Source organism: Vulpes vulpes, chromosome 16, assembly GCF_048418805.1.
Source record: "Vulpes vulpes isolate BD-2025 chromosome 16, VulVul3, whole genome shotgun sequence".
Lineage (NCBI taxonomy): Eukaryota > Metazoa > Chordata > Mammalia > Carnivora > Canidae > Vulpes > Vulpes vulpes.
In genome coordinates, this window is record NC_132795.1 from 29,371,719 (window position 1) to 29,386,320 (window position 14,602).

At 48.6% G+C, this 14,602-nt stretch overlaps 1 protein-coding gene across 4 annotated transcripts in view; it reads left to right on the forward strand.

The window, feature by feature from the left end:
- Window positions 1-6,712, forward strand: part of STAT4 (signal transducer and activator of transcription 4) — a 112,310-nt gene extending 105,598 nt beyond the window's left edge. For 2 of the 4 annotated variants that reach the window (XM_072742825.1, XM_072742823.1), the window contains exons 18-24: window positions 1,058-1,107; window positions 1,567-1,661; window positions 1,959-2,095; window positions 2,435-2,626; window positions 3,989-4,055; window positions 4,405-4,654; window positions 6,428-6,712. In XM_072742825.1, coding sequence (XP_072598926.1) covers window positions 1,058-1,107; window positions 1,567-1,661; window positions 1,959-2,095; window positions 2,435-2,626; window positions 3,989-4,055; window positions 4,405-4,612 — 749 coding nt within the window. In that variant the 3' untranslated portion in view covers window positions 4,613-4,654; window positions 6,428-6,712. The remainder of the gene's footprint in view (window positions 1-1,057; window positions 1,108-1,566; window positions 1,662-1,958; window positions 2,096-2,434; window positions 2,627-3,988; window positions 4,056-4,404; window positions 4,655-6,427) is intronic. The other 2 variants (XM_026002642.2, XM_026002645.2) reach the window with 2 other exon arrangements.
- The last annotated feature ends 7,890 nt before the right edge of the window (window positions 6,713-14,602 follow it).

Below are 14,602 nucleotides of genomic sequence, written 5' to 3' on the forward strand. Positions count from 1 at the left end.
TATGCTCTCTCATGCTCTCTCTCTCTCAAATAAATAAAAACAGTCTTTAGGAAAAAAAGGAAAGACAATTTCAGTTTTGATTAATAGTTTTTTAAATTTGCAAAATAGAATTATTGGTACTTCAGATAGTGACTATAGTGTAAGATTTTTCTAAAAGAATTTTTTTTCTAAAAGAATTTTAAAAGACATCTATATTTTGACAAGTCTGGGGTAAATACATTTAGCACCAAAAAAGAGTTAAGATTAGATTTGTATACATTTCTAGTTAAAGTAGGGCCAAAGATGCATTTGAGCATCAGCAGTGAAATACTAGGTGACTTGGCAACTGGTGCTGGGTTGCCACTTGGACCTACTATCTGATCAGTAAATCAGATCTTTGGGGAATATTTAAAAATTTAGTTAATGTAAATTTGCTTTTTGAACTTACATAGTTCATAAACTGCATTTAGTAAACATTTGTTGAATGAATAAAGTTTTCAAATATCCTTTCACATCTTTACCAGATTATCCTTATAATTTCCTTAAAAATTGAGATACTCTTGTACTGTGTCATTGCCCTGGACCATAGTCAGATGGCTCCTTACTGCCTAAAGGACCTCGAGTTCATTCTTTTCGTAGTAATAATTAGGAGTCCTGATAATCTGTCTTTATCTAACTTATATAAGTTTATTTTATGTTTATTGACCAACATTAGGCAGCTCTCACTGTCTCCTATATAAGCCTTGTTCACGCCCACTGTGCTCCATCCTACGTTATTCTTACTAGAGTGTGGTTTCCTCCTTTTCTTCTGATAATTTATATCCTATCCAATCATGAGGGCCTGGCACTAGACACTCACCCTCTTCCTAAAGTTATCTTAGCTCCTGCACTGAAAGGAATTTTTTCTTAGATAATTTCGTGATATCTTACATTTTTACTCTTTCTAGCATTAAGTACACTGAAAACCCATAACAGATGCTTAAGAAAATCTTGAAAGGGGCTGGGGAAAATCTAAATTGAGCACCAAATGGAAAAGCCTAATTGTTAATAAAAATCTCATTCTTTTCTTTCATTTTAGTCCAATCTAGCTACAATGATGGTCATCTCACCTGGGCCAAGTTCTGCAAGGTACAAATAGGGGAACAAGAATATCATTAAGATTTTTTTTAAGTAGTGCTTCTTCTTAAGCCTCTTTTGCATAATCTGGGATTTTGAAGATTTCCTGAATGCAGTTTTTTTTTTTTAACTCTAAACTATTTTCTTGTTTAAAGGAAGTATTCCGGGGTGCCTGGGTGGCTCAGATCAGTTGGGCAGCCAACTCTTGGTTTACACTCAGGTCATGATCTCTTGGGGTCTGGGATTGAGCCCCATGTCAGGGTCCCCACTTGGTGGGGAATCTGCTTCAGGATTCTCTCTCTCCCTCTACCCCCCCCTTCTCCCTCTCTCTCTCTCTGTTTCTCTTTAAAATAAATATTTTTAAAAAAAACGTTTAAAGGAAGCACTTCATTGAAAACTGGAACTTGAACTATTATTTCAACATTACTATTGAAATAATCATTGTCCTAACATGTTTGTTTATTGCAATAGGAACACTTACCTGGTAAATCATTTACCTTTTGGACATGGCTTGAAGCAATATTAGACCTCATTAAAAAACACATTCTTCCCCTTTGGATAGATGGGTGAGTTACAGACTATATTTTCCACATGAGTTCATTAGATTCTTATTTTTATGGTATTGTTTTTTTTTTTCCTTTTTTTTTTTAAAGGATGTTTAGCGATGGGGGGTGGGGGAATAGTTCAGTTCTTTCATTCTTCATGGAGTACTGATATTTACTTTAATCTTATAAGAGTATTTCATTGACTTTTTATTGTACTCAGAACAAATTTAAGTCAGTTCTTTGTGAGTGAAACAAATACAGATGTAATAAATTACAGTGTTTGCTCAGATAAAACTTGTGCCATTGCTCTACTTTTAGGTATGTCATGGGCTTTGTTAGCAAAGAGAAGGAGCGACTCTTGCTAAAGGATAAAATGCCTGGAACCTTTTTGTTAAGATTCAGCGAAAGCCACCTTGGAGGGATAACCTTCACCTGGGTAGACCATTCTGAAAATGGTACATGCTCACTCTTGTTTGTACATGTGAATTAGCATCGAGTTTGGCTGTCGGCATTTCAGTTTTCAGAAGTGTGTAGCACGATGTTCTGTTTTCCACGTGTTCAGGGGGCTTTAACATCAGTTGTTAGAGTTGTCCCCGAAGAGGGTACCTTGAGTCGCTCACAGCCCTGTGTGGGTGCCCTCCATCGCGTGGCAATCTCTAGCCACACCGCACAAAAGGGCCGGCAGTGTTTTAGAGCCAGTTAAGTGAAAAATGACGTGGGCCAGAAGAAAGTCCACAAAGAATTGCCGGCAGGAACCTAAATGTTCCTCCCCGACCCCCTGTCTGTGTTTCCAGGAGAGGTGAGATTCCACTCGGTGGAGCCCTACAATAAAGGCCGGTTGTCTGCTCTGCCGTTCGCGGACATCCTTCGAGACTACAAGGTTATTATGGCTGAAAACATTCCCGAAAACCCTCTGAAGTACCTTTATCCTGACATTCCCAAAGACAAAGCCTTTGGTAAACACTACAGTTCCCAGCCGTGCGAAGGTTAGCTTCTTTGCTTGCTTGTTGTCTTCAGACCTTGACAGATACCCTCATATTGGAGAAAAGTAAATGCAGCTCCTCTCCTTATGTTTACTTCGATTGTCATTGAGACCCAGGGAGCACGTGGAGGTCAAGGCCTTAGAAATGAAGTAGTGTGTGGGCAGTTCCCGAGGAGGGACAGCTGGGGCCACCCAACCCCGCACAGGAGCTAGTAATCCACGGCTTCCAGCAGCCAGACTTCTGGTGGCCCTGGCAGCTTCTCACAGCCACTTGGAGAGTGTGGGCTTCCTCCTTCCTAAAACAAAAGTGCCCTGACTTCCTGTCTATGACTAGGAGAGGGGGAAAAAAAGAGGAGGTAATGATTAGAAAGCTATTAAGAGTTAGGGAAGTCTGTTTTCAGCAAAAGAAGCCTGGGGTTTAAAAGCTTTACATTTTCTACCTTACAGTAGTCTCCCAACTGAGGTGCTTGGTTCACTTGCCGGGAAGGGCCCGGAGGTCACTGCTTCGTCCCCCACCTACTGGCCGACTAACAAGTCTTAGCGCACCTGCCTTTCCGGGTTGTATTCCAAGGGGCTAAAGTAATGCCTGACCAAAATAAGCCTTTGGGAAAAATATTTGTGGGGTTTTTTTTTTATTTTTCTTTTTCTTTTTTTTAAAGATTTTATTTATCTATTCATGAGAGACATAGAGAGAGAGAGGCAGAGACACAGGCAGAGGGAGAAGCAGGCTCCATGCAGGGAGCCTGACGTGGGACTAGATCCCCGGTCTCCAGGATCACGCCCCGGGCTGCAGGCAGTGCCAAACCACTGCGCCACCGGGGTTGCCCTGGGAAATATTTGTTAAATACATGAAAGAATATAAATAAAATTAGCTGTATAATTGTAATGTTAAGTTTCCCGTTCTGTGTCTCTAATAAAAGTGTATGCAAGTCATTATCCATTACAATGTCCATCTATAGCAACCTAACCTATGAGCACCGTCTTGTGGAATATCACACAGTTGTCACCCACAGACACTGATTGTGGCTACCCTACTGACTCACTATAAATCCTACAATACTCAGATCAACCAAATATAATCAAACTTAAACATAACATTGAAGACAGGTGATATAGGTGACTCCCACTTCTTCTCATACATCCCAGAGACAATCATACGTAAAGTCAGTTTAGGCCTGCCAAGAGATTTTTCTCTTCTTGCACATTTTATGTTCATAAACACTGTTTCATCTATTCAGCCAAAAATTTTGGCGAGTCACTAAACAATCAGAATATCTCTCTTCTTTTAAGGTTACTTATATTTTCATAGACTTTTTAAAAAAAATATATCACATTGATATCATTTTTTCCTGCCTTTCTTTTCCAGTCTCACGGCCAACAGAAAGAGGGGACAAAGGTTATGTTCCATCTGTTTTTATCCCCATTTCAACAATGTAAGTAACCTTAGCTACATGTAAAATATCTCTTACTGAATTTATCTTTCTTTAAAAAAGCATTTCTACAGGAAATCTTAGGCTAGAGCAGAGTACGTGTACCTGACAATAAAGCATTTTAACGCTCAGTGTCCCACCCACTTCAATACCTAGAGAGCCGGCCCTCAGGAAGCCCCATAGCGTGCCATGACTAGAATCCTAAAGCTGCCATTTTATATGTCATGTAGTTCAGGGGGAGCATCTCGGTGTCACAGATAGATGAAGCCCCAGCAATGAGTTCCAGCCTCAGCGTCTCACCACAGCTATTATTTTTAATCCTTTTCAACATGTGCCTTGTGATCTCTTTAAGCCGAAGCGATTCAGCTGAGCCACATTCTCCATCAGATCTCCTGCCCATGTCTCCAAGTGTCTATGCAGTGCTGAGAGAAAACCTGAGTCCCGCAACAATTGAAACTGCAGTATGTTCCCTTTCCTTTCCATTGCTGGTCAAGGGCACTCCTGTGAAGCACATGTGCTACCTGGTAATCAGAGGGGCTGAAGTTCTGCCTGAGAAGTGAGAAAACACTTCTGTCGGACCAAATCCATGAGCAAAACGCTGGGTGTGTCTGTCTGTTCCTGTGGGTCACTGAGGGGGTCTTGCCAGCAGCCGCTTTCACTCATTTGAACTCCTTTAGGTTCTTGCCGCCAAAACCAGCAGAGGGCAGATACTGCTCTTCCTTACTCACATACACCTTGTCCCCACTTCTCCCATTGGCTGCACCACTCCCCACCACCCCCCACCTTAGTAGACCACATACATTAGTCAATATTTATAAGCCCAGTTCAATATTTATTTTATTTTTTTAAGATTTTATTTATTTATTCATGAGAAACAGAGAGAGAGAGAGAGAGGCAGAGACACAGGCAGAGGGAGAAGAAAGCTCCATGCCTGACGTGGGACTCGATCCCAGGTCTCCAGGTTCACGCCCTGGGCCAAAGGCAGGCGCTAAACCACTGAGCCACCTGGGCTGCCTGCAATATTTATTTTAGTTGAAGGATCACAAATTCTGATTTTTTAAAATTGTTACTTGTATTATTAGTCTTGTCCCGGGGCTTCTTCAAGTAGTACATGAATTACAGTCAGTAGCAGCGTAATAATTCTCTCCTGAGAACTGAATCACAATCTTAAATGCAGTAATGTGACTTAGGGTGCATCCTCTCTATTGCTCGTCCCCAATACCATCAAGAGATTCCATTTACATACAAATGAACATACTAGAACAATAGAATCTTAGAGGGATCCTGAGCCCCAAGAAATTTGTATCTGGTGTTGGGGAGGAAAATTTTTGCTTTACCCTTCGAGGTTCTTTTTGCTGATCTAAGAATTAAATTGACATGAGACAGATTGATAAGAAAAAGTAAAACAATTACTAATAATTACTAACTAAAAATAAATAAAGTACTAACAGGGAACCATAAGAATATGAGGCCCACACACAAGCAATTGAGGCTTATATGCCATTCTGAGCTAAGGAGAAGCGGCTAAGGTCTGGGACTTCAAAGAGAATGAAGACAATTCACGGGAATATGAAAAAGAGTAAATATTTCATACATGTTTGCTGAGCTATACAGAAACAATGGGGCAAAGAGAAGAATTTTAACAAATAGATTTTTTAAAGTTCCTCCCTGACTACCACACCTAGTTCATTTTATAATGTCATTATCTATGGGGATCTGGCTCCCTTCCTGAGCCAGATCCTCTATCTAGATTCTTTTAGACCATTAGTGGGAAGGTCAAAGTTTCTTCCTAAGCCTTTTAGTTCTTAAACATAATCAGCCTAAAATAATTCACATGCTAAAAAGGCACATTTTGGGGTGGCAAATTTTGCTCCTCTACACGGGTTGTAAATCAAGTGAGTTTTAGTCCTCTTGAAGATTTCTAGAGATGGGAAGCCCATTGTCCCCTTTGGCAGCTTATTCCAATGTTAGTTGTCTTAAATCATTTAGTTGTGAGAACTTTTGCTACATTTTTATACACATTTCCTCATTACTCTTTTTTTTTAAGATCCTATTTATTTATTCATGGGAGAGAGAGAGAGAGAGAGAGAGGCAGAGACACAGGCAGAGGGAGAAGCAGGCTCCGCGAAGGGAGCCCGACGTGGGACCCGGGACCCAGGGGTCACGCCCTGGGCTGAAGTAAGGTGCTCAACCGCTGAGCCACCCGGGCTGCCCTCATTACATTTTTGTGGGATAAAATTTGTGAACACTTACTAGTTAATTGGTAGAAAGATTATGAAATATTTAGTAGACAAAAGGGTGTTTACCTAAAAAATTATAACTTACTTGCAAAATCTTTATTTTCCTCAAAAGTCATTTTCATTTTCCAATTTTAGATGAAGTCTCCGTATTCTGCTGAATGACAGGATAAACCCTTGACTCTCAGAAGAAGGAAGCAAATGAAAAAGCTTAAAGACTGATCTTTGCCAACAATCATATCTTATTTCTTCAGCTTTGTATATACCGGTTTCCAGGAAATGGTTGAAGTCTGAAGCTCTGCTTTCACTGACGTGACACCACCAACTGGGAATGTCCTGGTTGAAATGCTAAAAACCGAAGCTTCATATAAACTTGCAAAATAAAACACTTTAAGAAACCAGTGTTAATATAATATTAACAAATGACTCATTTGTATTTGCTTCATTTCTGATTTTGTTTCTTACATGTTACTTCTGACTTCGTCTCTAGAAGGACTAAGTGTTAAGATTTCAGAATAGGTCAAGAATGACAGACTCACACCTACATCACTCAAAACCCAGCAAGAAGGCCTGAGAGTAAAGCCAAGTCGGCTAATGTCCTGAGTTCTAGCAGGTAAAAGCCATCACCCTAGATACCAGATGGAAGGAATGACAGGACATAAGAGCAGCAATTTACAGGGGGTCCTGGGTGAATTGTGAAGCCTCTTGATAGCCAGATCAATACTGTCTCAACTTTGGGGTTCACAGCTGCTGGTTCCACTGCCAGGCATGACCTCGTCTCAGGGGAAGGGTTCCATCATCATCCTCAGCTGGTATTCTCAGGTAAATTGCCCCAAAAGCAGATTCATAGGTAAAAATTTCATGAAACAAGGACGACTCTAGAAGAGGTTGGCCTAGGTGAGCCCTATGATCCTTTCCAGATCTCTTAGTCCCCAGTCCCATGAATCCAGTCTGAGCCTGCGAAAGGACTTGAGGATGAAGAGAAGCTCATCCCTTTGGTTTTTTTGGGTGATGAGGGGGGGAGGGGGTTTCTGGAATGATGATGCAGGTGTATGAGCTGCAGGTCTGTTTAGATCCTTGCCTTGCTTCAGTGGTGCCTTTGCCCAGATGCTGCCCTTCGTAACGGTGTGGGGTCCCCACTGCCCAAGACCTGGGGAGGTCTCTGTGTCTCAAGCCCTGGGGAAGCTGTTGAGCTGGGTGAGGAGGTCATGATGCCAAGGCATCTGCCCAGCCCAGCTACAAAAAAATCTTGAGGCAAGTGTTCAAGGTGAGGTCTGACTGCAGCGTCAGACAACAGCTCCCTCTGGAGCTCTCTAACTCCTTCTACCCATCTTCTGTCCCTGAGGCAAGCCAGAGAGAGGCTAACATTTAATGGAAAAGAATTCGAAGAAAAAAAAGGTTTTACTATAACCTGCCTTCTCAGAGATTCCATCTTACCAATCTCATCCATTCTATCTACTCACATGGGCCCAACTGGATTCTGTATTGTTCTTCCAGCACCTGCCCCAAAGCCAGCAACCTTACTCCTTTGCAAGCTCCCGACAGTCATCTTACGTGGTCCAGGCGTCTGTTGGATGGAGGGCCGTCCGGCTCACTTGAGGTGCATTCTCCTAGTGTCTCCTCCATATGCCCTATTTCCTGAAATTCAATGTATCAGTTGGCAGCAAAAGTAGAGGAGATCACCGTAAACCTTATTTAAAGCTATAGGATATTTTGAATTGTAAAATGATTATTATAGTTTTGCCTTTAAAGAGGTAATCTCAAAAAAATAAATAAATAAAATAAAAAATAAAGAGGTAATCTCCTACCAGGAAATACTCAACTGGATTCGGAAGCTTTTCACTAATGAAATGTAGTAAAAGTATGATGCACCCTTATTCAGCGTGGTTTTTAGAACCTCTCAACATAGAGCCTGGTAGCAGAACGCCAAAGTTCCACATGGGATCTCAACCATCGTTGTCGGAGGGCAGACAACACAAGGACGTGTGTAGTGTGCTCCCTACAGTAGAGGCAGAGGCCATCTAGTAAGAGCTCAACATGTGGTTATTTGTACTTAGATTCGGGAAATCAAAACCAAGTTCTTTATGACAGCGTAGAATTAGGGGATTTTGTCCAAGGATTCCTGGAGAACACCTGCAGTTCAGGATGAGCTGTGCCACTTGAGATGAAGTGCAGTGAATGGGAAGGGAATTTAGATTACATCCTCCAAATCCTCCTCCAGGATATTTTTTTTTGTCACAACTGGCAACAAACAAGTAGCATTTAATGAAATACAATGTAGATTTGTTTTTTTAAATATTTTTATTTTTTAAAGATGTCATTTATTCCTGAGAGACCCAGAGAGAGAGAGAGGCAGAGACAGGAGAGGGAGAAGCAGGCTCCATGCAAGGAGCCCGATGCGGGACTTGATCCCGGGACCCCGGGGTCACACCCTGGGCCAAAGGCAGCGCTAAACCTAAACCGCTGAGCACCCCTGGGCCGCCCTGTTTCTTGTTTTTTTGTTTTGTTTTGTTTGTTTGTTTATGATAGTCACAGAGAGAGAGAGAGAGAGAGAGGGCAGAGACATAGGCAGAGGGAGAAGCAGGCTCCATGCACCGGGATCCTGACGTGGGATTCGATCCCGAGGCTCCAGGATCGCGCCCCGGGCCAAAGGCAGGTGCCAAACCACTGCGCCACCCAGGGATCCCTTTTGTTTTGTTTTGTTTTGTTTTTGTTTTTTAAATATTAATCACATTTTCACTTCTCCCCTCCCCCACCCCAGGCTGACCCCAGATGTCCACTCTGCTAATCCCTTTGCAAATTCTTTTTCACATGGGCTCACTTGGACCGACTGCACTGAAAGTCACCAACTTTATCTGGAATAAATGTTGCAAGGAGGCAGCCCCCAGGGGATCTCCTCAAAGTCCTACGGTAGCAAGGAAGGCCTCCGGAGGCCCATAAGGAAGGAGCGGGCCTGTTTCTGGCAAACTCCAGGGCTTTTCTTTACCTCCTACATTCAGGAGCCCCAGGAGCTCAGACAGGATTTGAAGTCCAAGCAGTCCCGTTCTACTCTCCCCACGGGAAACCATGTACAGGCTTAGCCAGCCGCCTGTGCACACACCCCAATTTCTGGCAGATGCTTTTCTTTTTCAAAATGACCCTGAGCTTTGATTGACTTGACTGCATTTTTTTTTTTTTTTGGAAGAGTCAGGTATGTATTAGAGAGAGTCTGCGTCCGTGGGGGTGGGGGCAGGGGCAGGGACCTTGCAGCCACCCCTCCCCCCCCCCAGGGGACCGGGAGCGGAGCCCCGCGGCTGTGGCCGCTGCCTTCTGGCTCTGGCTGCAGCGCCGCACACACGCAACTGGACCCCCTTCCTGGCCACCCGCCGGGCGGAGCAGCTCCAGCAGGGCCCCAAGAGGAAGCTCCAGAAACACGAGGCACAACCACCCCGCCACCTGCTACAACAAATGCGACAACTCTGCTGCTCCCTGTTGTAGACCAAGGGCCCCGCTGAAAATAAACCCCACGGGTGTCCTGGCTTGATGATCTTGGAGGGGCTCACGGGCCTGCGGGCACTCGGGCTGCGGGTGCAGCTCTGCCTTCACAGACTCCCAACAACCCCGGGGTGTCCTTCGGTAGGAACGAAGGCAACGAGCCGAGGGCCACACAGCTGTCCCCGGTCAGTTGTGACCATTTTGAACTTGCCTTCATCAGACCCACTGATGTACTGAGCCGTGAACACGTAGATGACCAATGACCGTGTCACAAAGTTGGCTTTTAATACTTTGACATCTGCATTTCAATGCCGTTGACTTTCTATTTAATCTCTTGCATTTTATTCAACTAAAAACATTACCCTCTGAAGGAGTCCACAGGTCTCATCACACCGCCGAGGGGCATGTGGCACAAAACCTAAGCATCCCAGCTCTTGGGGCACCTGGGTAGCTCCACCGGTTAGGCTTCTGCTCGGGCTCCCCACTTGGGGGAATCTGCTTCCCCCTCACCCACTGCCCACCCCCCCCCCCCCCCCCCCCCGTGTTCTTTCTCGCTTTGTCTCTCAAATAAGTAAAATCTTAAAAAAAAAAAAAATCTCTGCTCTGGGTGAGGACCACAATTCTCAATGGATCTTTCCAGAGTTATGTAGTCTCTTCTTAGTGTTCAACTCATCCCCCATTTCCTCCCCCAGCAACGGCTTCTCACCCCGCGGGACATAAACACACACAGGACTGAACTACTTTCTGTTTCTTTGAGGGCCTGGCCTCCCTCCCGCCCCCTGCACTGCATCCTCTCAATTCTTCAACCCCATCCCGTCCACGCCGCCACCTGGACAATGCTCCCCCAACCTCCAGGTTCTAAAAAGCCTCCTGCCCCCAAATGTGCACACGCGGAGGACTCTGGTCACTCCACCCTCCTCCGTATCCTGCGGATGCCCCAGCATCCTTGCTACCACCTCGGTAGGAAAGGCGTATCGGCGGTCTTCCTCATGAGGCTCTAAGCAAGTTCTGCACATACAGGGACCAAGAAGCCTTTGTTCCCAGTTCTGGCCCTAAAATCTAGTCCAATCTGCTCCCGAATAAGTATTTGTTGACAATTTAATATTTGAGCACATAGAGGACAATTAGTTCCTTTCCCTCTATTGCTCCCTAACCTGCAAGACTAAGAATTCTCTTTACGACCCTCCAAATTCCAAAATTATGGTGAAGAACCCCACCCCCCACCCCCCCACCCCTCCCCACCCCCCCGTGAGTGGTGAGTGGGCCCAGGCCTAACCCTGAGGCAGCCCATCCAGGCACCTCCCATGAATTCAAGCAACGAAAACATTCTGTTTTTCCGAGATAAGAAAACTATCCCCCGCCTCGCCCTGACTGGAAAAGTCCCTGAATATGGTCGTGTTGACCTTTAAAGAAATCAATCACGTCATAACCCGAATGCTATGCTACTCCCGCGTTTTCTTTGCCTTTAAAAGATGCCTGTAATTGCTAATCGGGGCTCTGCCACCTCGGAGGCGGAGAGCCCGTTTGCGCAAACGTTTAATAAACCCTCTTGCTTGTTGCATCTGCCTGTCTGGGGTCTGAGTCTCTGGGGCGTCCACCGGGACACGTTGGCACCTGTGAGCAAGGGTCCAACAATGGAACAGTCACTAATACTACAGACCGATTAACCAAAGTATGCTTGTCCTTGCTTTCCTTCTACTTCGCCTCGTAATTTCCAGACTCTGTAGAAGTGCTCTGGATTACATTGTTTGATTGTCAGCTCATCCGAACTTCTCTTTAATTCAGGGATCTTATGTGTGCCTCACATCCCAGACATCTGCCCCTCCAGGAATGAACTAAGTGCTCCTGAAATTTCCCTGAACTCCGCCTCTATTGGACCCTTGGCCTTCCTACTCCTGGGCCAGGTGAAAGCTCTTACGTGAGGCTTCAAGGGCATTCACTGAGATGCCTGAAGGCTCTGCTAGGCCCAGTGGAGATGGGGAAGAGGTTGGAAAGGGGGCAGACGAGTGGGGCTCCCCCTGAAATCCTTCGGACAGGGTTTCGGAATACTCCTGCTCTTTCTTCTCCCAGCTCAGGAGGTCTAGAGCCCACGTGGAGGTCTGAGTGGTTGAATTAACTGTGATTCTTGATTTCATGCGCTCAGTGCTGTCATGCGCTCATTAAAAAAAATATTGATGGGTAGCCCAGGTGGCTCAGCAGTTGAGCACTTACCTTAAGCTCAGGGAGTGATCCTGGGTCTGGGGATCAAGTCCCACATCCCGCTCCCTGCACGGAGCCTGCTTCCCCCTCTGCCTCTCTCTCTCTACCTCTGTGTGTGTGTGTGTGTGTGTGTGTGTGTGTTTCATGAATAAATAAATAAAATATTTTTAAAAAAACATTGAGGTTGCCTATCAGGGACTGCCTTTCTCAACTAGGGCTTCCCATCTGGACCATAAGACACAGTCGGTGATTTGCTTGACTATTTTCCCGGCTGTGCCAATGCCGATACGTGGCTGTTCCACGTGCACAGGAGAGACAGGAGCTGCCACGCAGGCTCCCTGGGGCACCAGGCCGGATTCTCCCCCGGAGCCCGGGCTGAAGCAGCTGTCATGGGACAGTCCTTCCTGTTGTGCGGGGAGATTAAAACACACAAACGACACGTTATTAAATGACAGGTACCGTGGAGACTAGAGTAGCTGCAAGAAGTGGTGAGTGAAGGTCTCTCTGGGGAGATCATGTGATCTGAGACCTAAAGAAAGAGCAGGAGCAAAAAAAAAAAAAAAAGAGCAGGAGCAAGTCCACGGACACGGCCGGAGCCTGGAGCCCAGCGGCCTGAAAGAACAGCACAGGAGGCCTCCACTGAGAAAATCCTGAGGAACAGGAGGCCACAGGGAGGGGAATGCGGTGAGGGGAACTCAGGGGAAAATATGGGCGGGCGACAGGGGAAAGACCACAGACCCTGCAGGTCCCTACAGAAAGCTGAAGGCTCTGGACTTTATTGAAAGGGCTCTAGGAAAGAATGGTGTTATTGTTTTCGTTCCTCCATTATCTAAGTTTTCATTTGTAAATGAAAGTAAATACGTAACAAGGTTTCTGTGGAAGAACTGGCCTTTCCTTCAATTTCACGCTAACTGCATTAGTGCACAACCTGAGCCGCTGCGCAGGGCGGGCGCTCACAAGGGCTCGTGCTGGGATTAAGGCTCTACCGCTGCCTTCTTGAAATTCTTGTAAGTGTTGAACACGAGGCTGCGTGTTTTCATCTTGCACGGAGCCCCGCGAGTTACCGAGCCCGCCCTGTCCTTGTAACCGCGGGAAGTGAACCTCCATTTGCACCGAGGGGACCGTGTAAGAGCGCGTGTGGGGCCCGGGGCTGGAGGCCGAGGTCCCTCGCACACTGGGAGCCCTAGCTGGGGCCTCTGTCACCCTGAGGACCTGGTACCCTGTAGCTGGAGCTGAGCCCAAAGGAACCCGGGGCGAGCCCCCCAGAACCCTTCAGTAGGTCACGCAGGTGGCAGGCGGGGCCCAGCCAGCTTGCCCGGCCGTCGAGCTTGTGAAATCGGGGTGCCGCGACCACCCTGTGCTCCCCGGGACGTCTCTCCCACTGCCTCAGGCCTAACTGCCCCGGGGGGTGGTCAAGAAGACCCGGAGGACAAGGCGACGCCTCGCTGTGGGTGCGGGTGCGGGTGCAGGTGCGCGCCGCGGGGAGAGGCCCTCGGTTCCCGCGCCCCGGACCGTGGAGATGCGGCCCTGGCTCCGGGGTTCCGTGCTGCGGGACGGAGGAAGGGGGGGGTCCGGGCTCAGCCCCGTAGGGGGCATTCCGCTCCGTCCCTCCCAAGCTAACCGGCACCCCCCCAGGGCGCAGCTGGCGGGGCGCAGGGCAGGTACCCGAGGACTGGGGGGGGCAGGGAGCACCGACCCGGACGGGGGAAGGGGGTGTGCTGACCTGCAGCGGGGGGGGGGGGGGCTGACCTGCAGCGGGGGGGGGGGGCCCGGAGGCGCTGACCTGCAGCGGGGGGGGGCAGGGGGCGCTGACCTGCAGCGGGGGAGGGCCGGGGGGGGGCTGACCTGCAGCGGGGGGGCAGGGGGCGCTGACCTGCAGCGGGGGAGGGCCGGCGGGGGCTGACCTGCAGCGGGGGGGAGCCGGGGGGGCGCTGACCTGCAGCCGGGGGGGGGGGGGGGGGGCAGGGGGCGCTGACCTGCAGCGGGAGGGGCTGACCTGCAGCAGGAGAGGGCGGGGGGCGCTGACCTGCAGGGGGGGGCCGGGGGCGCTGACCTGCAGCGGGGGAGGGCCGGGGGGGGGGCTGACCTGCAGGGGGGGGCTGGGGGCGCTGACCTGCAGCGGGGGGCGGCAGGGGGCGCTGACCTGCAGCGGGGGAGGGCCGGGGGGGGCTGACCTGCAGCGGGGGGGGGGCAGGGGGCGCTGACCTGCAGCGGGGGGGAGCCGGGGGGGCGCTGACCTGCAGCCGGGGGGGGGGCAGGGGGCGCTGACCTGCAGCGGGAGGGGCTGACCTGCAGCAGGAGAGGGCGGGGGGCGCTGACCTGCAGCCGGAGGGGGGGGCACCGACCTGCAGCGGGGGGAGGGGCCGGGGTCGCTGACCTGCAGCCAGAGCGGGGGGGGGGGGGGGGCGTGCGGGAGGAGCCCCGGGCCGCGCCTGCGCACTGCTCCCCGCGCCCATTTACTTTCGCTTTTCGGTTTCCTACCACTTCGGCGCCTTCTCGCTCGCGGCCGGTTTCCCCGAAAGCACGTGGACGGCTCTTCCGCGCGCTGCCGTCCCTCCCGCCGCGCCGGTGGCGGAGCTGCGAGCGCCCCCTCCCGGCGGCCGGCGCGCGGGACCCGCAGGTGCGCGGGGGCGGCCCGGA